The sequence below is a fragment of the Tigriopus californicus genome, chromosome 3, assembly GCF_007210705.1.
Source record: "Tigriopus californicus strain San Diego chromosome 3, Tcal_SD_v2.1, whole genome shotgun sequence".
NCBI classification, from domain to species: domain Eukaryota; kingdom Metazoa; phylum Arthropoda; class Copepoda; order Harpacticoida; family Harpacticidae; genus Tigriopus; species Tigriopus californicus.
Genome location: NC_081442.1, coordinates 3,277,296 through 3,289,719, shown reverse-complemented (window position 1 = coordinate 3,289,719; position 12,424 = coordinate 3,277,296). Strand labels below are relative to the sequence as shown.

At 41.8% G+C, this 12,424-nt stretch overlaps 2 protein-coding genes across 7 annotated transcripts; one reads left to right on the top strand and one right to left on the bottom strand.

Annotated features, from left to right (window-relative positions):
- Positions 1-342: 342 nt before the first annotated feature.
- LOC131878489 (uncharacterized) lies at positions 343-3,197 on the bottom strand. Its single transcript, XM_059224472.1, has 2 exons — positions 2,881-3,197; positions 343-2,651 (listed from the first exon to the last, which is right to left on the bottom strand). Exons 1-2 carry the CDS (start codon positions 2,974-2,976, stop codon positions 417-419), a joined length of 2,331 nt encoding a protein of 776 aa, XP_059080455.1. The 5' UTR covers positions 2,977-3,197; the 3' UTR covers positions 343-416.
- A 719-nt stretch (positions 3,198-3,916) lies between these two features.
- On the top strand, positions 3,917-6,934 carry LOC131878493 (tetratricopeptide repeat protein 38-like). Of its 6 annotated transcripts, XM_059224478.1 has the most exons (8): positions 4,123-4,211; positions 4,296-4,319; positions 4,381-4,618; positions 4,807-4,891; positions 4,957-5,172; positions 5,242-5,388; positions 5,552-5,724; positions 5,781-6,934. In XM_059224478.1, exons 3-8 carry the CDS (start codon positions 4,381-4,383, stop codon positions 6,356-6,358), a joined length of 1,437 nt encoding a protein of 478 aa, XP_059080461.1. In that variant the 5' UTR covers positions 4,123-4,211; positions 4,296-4,319; the 3' UTR covers positions 6,359-6,934. The 6 variants fall into 6 exon arrangements, with proteins under 6 accessions (XP_059080463.1, XP_059080462.1, XP_059080461.1 ...); XM_059224480.1 differs by lacking the exons at positions 4,123-4,211; positions 4,296-4,319 and adding an exon at positions 3,917-4,011; XM_059224479.1 differs by lacking the exon at positions 4,296-4,319 and having other exon boundaries at positions 4,119-4,211.
- Positions 6,935-12,424: the final 5,490 nt, after the last annotated feature.

Sequence of the window (12,424 nt, the reverse complement as noted above, 5' to 3'; positions counted from 1 at the left end):
CTTCAACAAGCCGGTTAAACTGAATTAAATTTCAGTCTATAGCTGGTACAGCTTGGCTTCAGTGTTTGTCTTCCTCAAAATGTTTCTTAAGTTACCTTTACTTAACATGCCTATTGAATCCTCTCACCCGTCAACTCATTTAACAGACGAAACATCCTTAAAAAATGCCTTTGCATGGTATCTTGGAAATATATGTTGTGGAAACAGCAAGGACACAAAGTGAACAAAAAAAGTTCTGTTGTGGCCTTTTGAGTAAAGTCAGGAAGCAATCCTTGTCCTAATGTTGTCTATCCGTTCCCTAGTCAGACTCAGGGCAAAGTTGTAAATACTTTTCAGTCACAATTTACGAATAAAAAGAGCTCATATTTATTGAATTGCGATGCATTTAACTTAACTATTAGGTATGTTGGTAATATCTAAAACATTTTTTGAATGGGTGGTTTGAGCTTGCAGCCCAATTCCAACAATTGGCTATCGGGGATCACAATATCAATGGACGTGGCCTTGCCGAGAGCCCGGCCATGTAACTTTTTCTCGTGGGCGTAGAGATTGCCACAATAATTAAATGTAGACGTGCATCCGGGACTTCGGCAGTTGTAGGGTCGACTTTTGATATGAATATTCAGCATATGATACTTCAATTTGGGCTTCTCACTAAAATTCTTCTGACATAAGCCACACTTATACGCCTTGTCTTCTTCGGTCCCGTGAACGAGTTCCCAATGTCTTTGGACGTAGATCTTTTCCTGGAATCGCTGTGGGCATTGATCGCACGAAAACCATCCGTCAGGAAGCTCCATATCCGAATCTGGATGGGCTTGGGTCCAATGTCGCTTGAACTTCTTGGCCGATGGGAAGTCGATCTTGCAATGATTGCAATGAAACTTGTTATGTGTCCGATTGATGTGATCTTTTAAGGTATTGACCGACCCTAGAACTTTGCCACACGTGTCACAAACATGCGCCCCTCGCTCTTTCTTCCGCTTTCTCTTAATCTTCGATCCCAACGGGTTTTTGAGACTCCCAAACTGTTTCAAAATTTTGTCGCGGTGATGCTCATCGAAATGCCGATGTTTATGGGTGAGCGAGCGAAATTTGATATCACAGCCGCATTGAATCTTCTCGAGTGCGTGTTTTTGCTTGTGGAAGGTCATGTTATTCATAAAGATGGTTTCTTGAATTTGCTTCCCACATATTTCACACGTCACCAAAGGCAAAGGAATGGGTAGCTCTTCATCGGATGCCAATAGTTTCTTAGCCATGAACTCGATATACTTTAATCTCGTGTGCTCTTTGTTCAAGTGGACGACCTTGGGACTTTTGGGAAATCTGGCCTGGTGGTTACCTCCTACCCACACCAAGGTTAACAAGCGGCACACAGTCAGAGCCACATAATTCCGATTGAGCCCCGGGGAATAGTGCACTTGGCGTACTTCCACGCCATGCTTGTAAACCCCCACCAGAACAATGTCATCAAACGAGGACAGGATCTCACTCATCCGAATGGTATAATCGCCTTCAGGAAGACTGATTTCCCTCCGAGTGGCCTCAGAGATGGCATTGGCTTCGACGACTGGTTGACTGTTGAGCTCGTTCTCCAAGTCATTTCGGGTACATTGGTACAGGAATTTTCGGCGGAGGTCATTGACATAATTTGGGCCCTTGGTCTGGGATCCTTTTCCAGCGTAGGATCGAAAGCAGCTCGAACCCATAAGAAGAGCCCTGGATAGACCAAACACGCTTTGGAAGGCAATCAATGTAGGTTGGAAGACTTCATCGATCACTCGAGAATCTTCCGTGGTCCAAGCCAAGGACTGGCCTCGGAGTTCTCCGTTAATTTGCTGAACTCCGACCAAGGCAAAAAAAGCTTCTTCTTGCTTGGTTAGTCCTTTGCCCACGAAAATTTTGGATTCCATGGGGGGACAAGTCACATCTACGCGAAGAATTCCATCAGATTGGCTCTTCAACAGCTCTTGAATCGGTTGGTGGTCGATCACTTTGTCCACGCTATCACTCTGCATCATGGCCTGATTTTGAGCCAACATTTTCTTTCGTCTTGCGTCTTTGACCGAGGGTCTTGCTCTTTTATTGTCAATGTCTTTTGACGCACTCCGGGTAGCTTGAGAATCTTCATCCACCACGATTTGATCGTGGTCCAAACGGCCTTCCCAATCATCTTCATCGATTTCATTTTGATCACTGTTTACTTGAAATGTGTCCTCTTCAAAATCGTCGTCATTATCACCATCATCTTGTGACTCGACTTTCGATTCATCGAACAAATTGATAGCCTGATCCTCTTGGAAATCCACGTCCATCTCCATTATCACCTCAGTCAATGTCTCCTTGTTCTCCTCATGGTTGGGATGTTCCGGCTGGCACGCTTCGGACAGAGCGGTCAGGACGCCATTTGCCACCGTTTTCACGCCCACCGGCGCGCCCGGACCAAAGACAGCGCTCACTTGAGTTTGCCAATCCCGCCATGATTCGTCGTGATTAGTAAGTGAGTGATAGAGTCTATCGACAAACGCTTTTAAACGGACGTGCTCGATATCCGGCCAAGTGACGCGATCCGTGTCTTCGTCGATCACGTGGCGCCAATCACGCACCAAGGCGCACAAGATCAACTTGTGGCAGAGAATGGGTTCGACCTAAAATTGAGAAGAACAATAGGGGTTCGTGAGGTCACAAGTCAATCAAGATGGTGGCAAGTTCAAGGGGCAGTGTTAACGAGTTCATCTTTTGGGTTCAATCCCCGATGGTGTTCCTGACACGCCATTGACAGACATCATTATTATTATTATTATTGGCTTCCACGAGTGAGCCGTTTGGCTTAGGATGGATTAGGACTTGGCGTGCAGGTCCATGTCAGTAACTTACCGAGGCATCTCCAGGTGAACCGCACAGGGCCAAATCACAGAATCGGTTGTTTTGATAGTCGGTCAATATATCGTGGAAGAAATTGTAGGGCGGCATAACCACGGGATGGCCAGGGCACGAATCCAGGTAAGGTGGGCGTGCCTCTAGGCCGTGATGGACCTCAAAGCTGGAAGCCTGGAATAAAAGGTTGATGTGTGAGGTCGAGCGTGAATGTACTTAAACTCAATGTTAGTGAGACCATAAACAAACTTGAGTTAAGGGTGACCAACACGATGCCATCGTTTCTGATGAAGAAAACTGCCGAAAAGGAAAAAATGCTACCTCATTTGATCAGCAAGCAATCATTCGGCGTGTATAGCAATGTCAAATGCCAATGAGCATTCATTGAGGTCTATTTGATTTAATTTTGTTCTTAAATTTTGACCTTAGTTTCATGGCAAACGCTTTCGCCAGAAATTAAAATCGTTCTCAAAACTGTTTGAAAACCCTTACAAAAAATGCTTCATTACCGGCCATCATCGTCTTTGTAAAAGTTCATTCATTATTGAATTTTTTAACATGACTTTTGATCAAAGTCATGGACATTTTATGAATCTTGTCTATCAAAGTCACAAATCTTTTTGAATGACTATTTGAAATTAACAACTGCTAAAAGTTTTAGGATGATCTATTTCCCACATTTCGTAATTGGTTTTCTATGATGCTTTAAATGCTATTAGGTAAGTTTAAGCCCACACAGCATTTGAATAAACTTGTTGTCAGATAACTACGAAAAACATCTCATTTTAGAAAAAAAAAGTTATTTGTTGTTGTTCAAAAGGCATGATACGTACATCACTTCAACCCCAATTTTAGAGGCATTTCTTAATGTTGCCTTATGAATCCATTGCCACACTTAAATATGAAACATTTTAGCAACCACAATATTGACGACCAACAGATTTAATACCTTGTAAGCTCTTTAGAAATCAATGACAGCATCAGCAGTACTACAAACTCTTGGTAGATGCTTTGTGACTGTTTTGTAAACATCAGGGTCACCATGATTCTCAGAGAGTGCCTCGAGCCCATCGGTTACCTGCCTTGGTTTATTTACTGCCCAACACATAACCCATCAAAATATAATTAGAGGTACATGTGGATTTAATTTTAAATTTTGGAATAACTTTCACTTGTAACAAAGTTAGCATGGCTGCTCTCTCTTGTGGTCTGTGTTATTAGTCTTATCTCAATCCCGATGATCAGCTATTGACAGCGACTCGATGAGCGAAAAGGGTAGATCCAGATGATGTAGGTTGAGGCTGAATTGAAATAATATTGACATGGATTAGGTGAGATCAGGCAGAGGCGAGGACTGATAACTGATAACTCATATTATTCGAGTACATTTCCAATTTTTTACCTACCCGAAACAGCACGTCGACGTGCAGGTTGTAACGGTAACATAGGCTTAAGTTCATCAACGATAACGCTTTCAAAACTCTTATCTTTGGATGTCAGATGAGTTCCTGGTTTCCATTCGAGTATCGCGATGTGGAGGCATGGCGGAAAGATGGCTTGCCCCTCTCCACGCCCAGCAACGAGGCTGCCAAACATTTGGATGCAGCCATCGCCCAATTTGCCCTCATGGACTCCGATCCAGCCCAAGGGGGGTTCATGGCCTCCATGACTCAGGTCAACGAGGCCGATCCCGATTGCAATATGTCTAAGATCCTCATGCTGGAATTGCAAGCCCAGGGTGAGTGGCAAATCCCGTGGGATGGAATGGCGAGTATATCTGAGCAATATTGCCATTGACACCTATCCGATTTGGAGAGTCGATACAGTCATTTTTCGGAGTTTCAATTCATTTGTGATGACTGATGACTGATGAACGATTTGGTCCAACCGTTTAATAAGGCAGACCATTCTTTGTACTCGAAATAGAACGAGGACCCATCGTTGATGATACCATGAAGAAGAAATGCTTGGCCTTTAAAGACCAACCCAAGAAAGTCGCTTTAAGTAGCTGGTAAGATTAGCCAACCTTGACGTAGATTGTTCAAATATAAATGATGTAGATGTCTTCTCCTCTAGGGAGGAAAAACATTTGGAGTGTGCCTTGGCTCTTTCCGAAAACGATATGCTAATGGCGTGCAACATTTGGGAGAACATCCTAGTGGATCATCCCAAAGACATGGCTAGTCTACAAATGCTTTACTTCGGCCACTTAAATACGGGTCGGCGACGTGGGTTGAGGGACTCTGTTTTAAGAGTGCTAGATCATTATGCCCCTCATGATCGATATTACGGGTGCGATGGAGGTGCTTACTAAGCTCTTCTTCGTCTGATTATAACCTGAACATGCTTTGGCTATTTCAGAAATTTGTACGGAAAGCTTTGCTTTGGTTACGAGGAGAATAACCAATTTGATTTGGGGTTCAAGGCTGGTACAAAAGCTTTGGAACACACTCCCAAAGACATTTGGGCGGTTCACGCAATGTCCCATGTGTACCATGAAACCAGTCGGTAAGCCTGTCAACGAACTTTTCCTGTCTTTTCCTGATGAGGGATGACCAGGTTTGAATATCAGACCTTTTATACCAACATGACTCAGGGGACATAATTAAATACGTCCTCCAATTAGCATGTAGAGCGCGATGTATCACGCCCTAATAAAGTTGGTTTTTAGATCGGATGATGGAGTGACATTTCTGGAGAGGATTGAAAAAGATTGGGTCGACAACCCCAGTCCCATAAAGCGACACGTGTGGTGGCACAAGAGTCTCTATTACTTTGATTTAGGTGACTATGAAGATGCCATCTCACTCTACGATAACACAATAAAACCTCTAGCCTTTGAAGGTACGTTCTATGCACTATGACACAAAAACGAGATATGTCAACTAGATTGTTTTCAGAGAAAATGGCATTCTCCTTGTCTGATGCCGCTTCACTTCTTCTTCGTCTTCAATCCCAGGATGCACCTAAGGGATTAAACTTGAAAGAACGTTGGTGTGAGCTCGGACAAGTTTACAAAGACCACTTGAGCAACTCTATTGGAAACGTTTTCTATGATTTCCATCCTCTTGTGACCTTTATGTTTGGGGACAACCAAGATGGCGGACTAAAACTGCAAGAACAAATTCAGGATCAAGCTCGAAGTGTGACCAAAAGTAAGGATTTCAATTGTTGCGTGGCCAATAAAGTGGGCGTGGGTTTGGCTGAAGCGACTATAGCTTACGCTCGTCAAGATTACACACAAGCCGTGGAGCATTTAAATCCCATTCGTTACGACGTATTTGAATATCTTGGGGGAAGTCACGCCCAAAAGGACGTGATCCATATCATGTTACTGGACGCAGCCCAAAAATCAGGCCAAGTAAACTTGGCCAAGCAACTCTTGGCGGAACGATTGGCTTGGAATGGAAGTTCCTTGAAGAATGATCAGTCCACTTTTAATAACAGAATGGCCTCAAAAATGACAATGATGCACTGACATTACATTGACCGAGTTGATTTTGTTCCCTTCACTCTTCATTAGCTTAACATTTGACCAAGAACATGAGTTGCTAAACCGAAATTTTCAGTTTAATCGAATGACTGAGTCAAAAGTTATAAGCCCTCACAAATCACTACATAAATCTACACAAAATGGCAATTGATTGCAAGAAGAGGACTACTTCATTGTTCTGTGTACGTAGAGTTATTTACCAGCGCTTTTAGAGGACCAAAGTTTTAATTCCGTTTTATCCAAGTGAAAATTCAAATGCGTAATTGTTTCTAACGACCAGGGCCGTCTCATTTGAAGGAAATCACAAGGCGTTTACTTGGTGCTAAAATGATAATTCTCGAATCCAGCATCTTTTCCATTTTCCCGTGGTTTAAGCCTTATGCCAACCATTCGTACATTGATCTGGCAGTTACTCACCACCAATATACAGCAACAGATTCAATGGTGCAAAGTTCGATTAGTGAAAAAAAGAAACCCATTTGCCTGGTAGACGGGGGTACACTGTATTATCTGCATCATTTGTTTGGTCGATTCAAGTTTAAATAAAAATGTAATGAGAAAGGGATCTGATATTGTACGTCTTCAAAAGCATTCCTTAACTTTGTCCCAGCCCGAGTGTTAGGGTCAGTGCTGGTGACCGTAGAGGTCTAATGTGCCTCTTGTGAGTACCTTCGAGCCCGTGAGAATCCGAGCTAGTTCTAACAATAAAGTCCATCTCTCTTCTTTCTTGGGCTCCTTCATTGTTTAATTTGCTTCCCTCCAATATTCGTAGGGAATAGGTAGGCCTTGTTGATCCGGTTGCATCTTTCAAGTCAGACTTGGACAAATTTTTTAGATAGCATTCCAGATCAACCCTACATTCAAGGACTAGCTTGGCCTGCAAACTCAAATTCCTTGGTGGAACAAATGTCACATAAAGATTGAAAGGTAATAAATAGACAAATAGACCTTTCATTTTTATAGTAGTGGGGATTACATTCCCTGTAACGTTTAGAAAAGCCCGTGAAAAGTCAAACCCAAAAAATTAAAAATGCATCATTGGCTTGCATCATTCATGCTCACAGTGTAAATCTCAAACTTATTATTCTCTTTCCTCCTTTGGAAGTGGCTATTTTCAGCAAAGATTTGCAGCGTCTTACATGTATTTTTGAAAGGTTAATAGAAGTGATCATGGAAGGTTAAATAAAAAGCTATAAAGTCAAGCTATCCAATCATAGAAGAAAACTAAGTGAAAGAATAAAAAGCAAAATACCTTTCTTGTAGAAACTTGAAAAAAAAGTGATGAGCCTAAAATCTAGTTGAAAAAGACTCACTTTTGAAAAAAGCGCAAAAAAATTCAAAACTGAAGGCCAAGACATGGAAAATTCAATATACACACATTTATTCACGATAGTGGAGTCAATTTTCCTTGGAATGACCTAGACTATTACACTCGTCAACCAAAGCCCCAGTCATGCTGAAATTTGACATATGAGTTCTTTCAACTCAGATCTGATGAATTCTTTCAACTCAGATCTGATGAATTCAATGCCTTAATTGCGATCTGATATAATACAAATGCGCAACTGAAGTACCGAACCGAGTAATCGGCATGTACTATTTGTTGCTTGTGGCTTAATCACTTGTTTCATGTCGATTGCCCATAGATACGACATAATCCGGGTGCCGTCAAACCTGTTTACTAATGTGACAAGATCTGGAAAACAGGCAGAGGGCAAGGATTTCCTACCAATTCTGGTAACTTTTGCCATCCCTGAGGGGTGGGGAACAGTTCTCAATAAGGAAGGTGCCTTGGGACTGAAAAAGTCAAATGGAGAAGGTGGAACAAGATATCGAGTTGAGCCTGACCTTACAAAGGAACATTGAGAATAGTATGAGAGTAGGTGGAAAGAGGCGGAAAGAAGAGACAAAGTTGGGTGGTGTTTGGGACGAAAGATAGTCCAAAGGCAAAAAAAGTAACAGTAATCCTAGTTATGTCAGATGTCTGGTCCTCGTCCAGTAAAAAAAAAAAATATGTTTTGTTTCCTCCCCTCAAATTCCATTCCTTACAGTCACATGGTTCTTCAAGCAAATTGCACAATTGGCAGAGGTCTCTATAATGCGTAAAACTAACGACGTCGGCACCTCTTTTACAAAAGGATGTACGAGGTGATGTCAAAAACAAATGATAGTCCTTCATTGGTGGCACTCCATTTCACTAGAAAAAAAAATATATTTTAACATTTCTCAACGTAATCCCCCTCGAGCTGGATGCACTTGTTCCATCGTTCCACCCACTTCTGGAACGCCTTGGCAAAGTCCTCTTTGGGAATGGCACCAACCACCCGTTCCCAGTCAGTTTTGATGGTATTGCCGTTGATGTGATCACCGGAAAGATGTCCTTTAACAGTCGGAAACAAAAAGAAGTCTGCTGGGGCAAGATCTGGGGAATAAGCGGGGTGGGGGATCACTTTGATGCTCTGGGTGGCCGAGTACTCCACCGTGGTCTTGCCGGTGTGAACGGGCGCATTGTCCCAATTCAAATGCCACCCATTCTCCACTAATTCGGGTCGTTTTTTCTTCAAACCTTCAAAAACCTTCAACAACCTTGCCATGACGTCGATGATGTAGGCGGAATCAACTCCGGTGCCCACTGGGACATAGTTTTCATAGACCATGCCATTATGGTCGAAAAAGGCAATGACCATTTGCTTTTTCCCTGAAGGTGTGCCTTTTTTTTAGCCATTGCTTGGACTGCTCCTTGGTCTCAGATGTGTGGAAGGACACTGCAGATTCATCCATAGTTATCACGGACCTCAAAAATGCTTCTCCATGGTTGGAATACGGTTTTTTGAAGCCTTTGGCACACAGGACTCGCGCAGCTTTCTGGTCTTGAGAGAGGAGCTTGGGCACCCATCTTGCCGACTTCTTTACGAGGCCAAGATCGAGGTGGAGAATATTTTCAATCGTTCCATGGCAGAGATCAAACTCACTGGCAAGTTGCTTGGTGGTTACACGGCGATCCTCATCCACATATTTGCCAGCAGACAGCACCAATAAGCTCCGGAGTCTGAACCCATTTCTGGGGGTTTTGATGCCTTTTGTCATCCGTGTCCTCACTGGCCTTAACAGAGGCCACGATCTTAAATATTTGCCCAATGGTCATGGCAGAAGGGCCATGGGCGGCGTCGACCAATTTTTTGATATCATTGGCTTTCATGCCCGTTTTGGCGAGGTCTGCGACAAAATTCCTCAAGCGGCCCATTGCAATTAAGTCCAGAAATGGGAACGGGTGTAACAGGTGGCCTTTAAATATGGGTCGTTGCTGATGAGCTAGCCAAATATCGTAAGCAATAACATTATTCAGAATTACTATGGAAATAATTGCTTCTTTATCACAAAATCTCTAATTTTACCTAACGGTCACAAAACCTCCACCATCATTTGTTTTTGACATCATCTCGTAACCTCAAAAATCTTGGCAGGAAGACTTGATGTCCACTCTTATCATGGAGGTGATGATCAAGAAGGAGAAAAGCAAGTCTCAAATGTAAATTACCTCGGATATAAAAGAGTCTTGGAAAATAAGAATTCAAAATGGCTTATCTTCCTCAATGTGAGATCATTCATAGCAAATGAAGACAAAATGAAGGATCTTATTTCGGAATAATGGCCAGAAATAATGGCTTTACAAGAACTATGGCAATTCTCGAAAACAAACTTAAACTTTGATGACTACAACTTCACTGGATTAGAACGATCGCATGGTAAGCGGGATGGCGGGGTTGGTTTTCTGCTGAAATCCAACATTACATAAACTCGACGAGAGAACCTGACATTTATGGATGAGGATTGCGAGTTACTAGGAATTGAAGTGGGCAAAACAATTGTAATATCTGCAAATATCCCCTCACAAGCCGATTTTCATCGATCTTTCCATAAACTAAAGAAAAATCTTTGAAAAACTAAATAGAACAGTTTATCTCTGCGGAGACTTACAGTATGTCCAAAAATTGATAGAGGTTTTCTTGCATAAAAGTTGTGTAAGTAGTAGGATTGCTATGAAACTTGGCTGATGCATTCTTTTGAATGTTTGCCTCTGATGCAAATTGGTTAACAATTGCATCATCCAAAAGCACATAAACCCTCCTATTGGAAGTTCCAATTTGGATCTGTTCGAGGTCAGTTCTAAGCACCCTTCCATCATGGTGAAAGAGCGCAACATCAAGCTGCAGGGTCAGGCTGTCGGCATGATTCAAGCCGGAATGACCCAGAGGGCCGTCTCCGAGAGTCTGAAGAAATCTGGGAAATATATCATAGTGTGTACTTCTAAGTATGGGTGATTCATTGAATAGCTGTGATGAGTTTTAACAACCACCATTAATTCCTGGACATACTGTAAATATTGATCTCCTAAAGACGACTGCAACTTCAACAGAACTAGTCGGAGTATTGGGACAACACGGGATGACACCATTGATACACGATCCAACGAGGATTATTGCGGTATCTGACACTTTAATAGATGATATTTTCACAAACGGCCGCGAAGATTTGGTTTCTGGAATACTGGAGTGTGACATTAGCGATCATTTTGCAATGTTTACATCTTTCGGAGAGAAAAACAAAGGAAACAAGCAAATGGAAGGAAAGTACGTTACTCCGTGTATAAGAGAGTCGAATCTGAGGATACTTGAAATTTGCTGAAAGTGAATAGATGGAATCTTGATCCAAATAGACCACATGAGGCCTTCAAAAACTATGAGGCAGAGAAAAACAGGACACGATGAACTCAGTACAAAAGTGTCTGCAAAACATCTCTGAAACATCCAAGAACAACGATTTGCACTAGCACTTTTCCTAGATTTAAAAAAGGCCTTCGATTGCGTCGATCATGAAACTAGCACATTAAGGTTTTCGGAATGGTGCAAAATCTGGTTTCAAGATTATCTCCTTCACAGAATTCAATTCGTAGAAATTGGTGGTGTCAGGTCTACCAAACAAGTAATATGTGGGGCTCCCCAAGGACGCATACTCGGCCCTTTACTCTTTTTAATCGATATCAACGATAGGCCAGAGGCAAGTAGCTTCCGAAGCATCATGTCTGCTGATGATACCACATTGCAGTATTTTGGAAATCAACCAGACCGACTAGAAGAAGAATTCAACCATGAACTTAAAAATATATACCATCGGCTTCAAAGAAATCGATTGAACTGAAATGTGAGGAAAACTAAATTCATGATAATAAACCACAGAAATTCCAATCATGATTGGAAAATTGAAAAAGATGGTTGCAAAATAGCTGAAGTGGGTAGCACACAAACGAAGGAAAAGTCAATCTAATTTCTAGGAATGAAAATAGAGAATAAATTAAGCTGGTAGTCACATATAGGATATGATGCAAACAAGCTTCCAAACGCACTTTTAGCTTGAACCGAGCCCGAAGATCAGTACCCTCTGCCGTAGGAAAGCAACTTTATAATGGTCTAGTTCGGTTGTCCTATACCGATCCACTTTTTAAAATGAATAATCTTCTCAAAATAGAAGATATTAGAACGCTTAAATTCCTAAAAATCATGAGAAGACCTTTTTTAATGAACTGCCATCAACAGTAAATGTATACTCATCGAAAAATAATCCAAGGCTTGGTGGCTGGCGAGCAATTACACCAATTGCAAAATCGATATTCTTACAGAAGCCTCTAAACTTCGCTTTTCCAAACCAATGGAACAATTTTGGTGTGCTTAACCGAAAGAAGATATTAAAAAGAAGTAAAAACACATATGTTAAAAGATTACAGCTCTGAATCCTGCGAACTTAAAACATTGCTTTGCTTGCGCAAGAATATGTTAATTTAGACTTTATCCTCTCACATAGTTTTATGACCCTCTCTACTATACTGCTCATATGCATAGTTATGGTGGTTGATAAAAAAATCAAATTTCTCAATTTCCTGACCAGTTTCTGGCGAAAATAATCTTTCGCTTATCCAGAATCTGAGGAAAATATGCTCAAGCATATGTGTACAATAGGTATGTTGACTATTTGCTTGTTTACTATTGCTGGTCC

Bases quoted from the DNA above. Each gene is read 5' to 3' on its own strand.
- LOC131878493 (XM_059224480.1), top strand. From the start codon at position 4,381: ATGAGTTCCTGGTTTCCATTCGAGTATCGCGATGTGGAGGCATGGCGG. The intron at 4,892-4,956 runs GTAAGATTAGCC...CTTCTCCTCTAG, and splicing joins AAAGTCGCTTTAAGTAGCTG to GGAGGAAAAACATTTGGAGT. The intron at 5,389-5,551 runs GTAAGCCTGTCA...GTTGGTTTTTAG, and splicing joins GTGTACCATGAAACCAGTCG to ATCGGATGATGGAGTGACAT.
- LOC131878489 (XM_059224472.1), bottom strand. From the start codon at position 2,976: ATGCCGCCCTACAATTTCTTCCACGATATATTGACCGACTATCAAAAC. The intron at 2,652-2,880 runs GTAAGTTACTGA...TCTCAATTTTAG, and splicing joins GTTCACCTGGAGATGCCTCG to GTCGAACCCATTCTCTGCCA.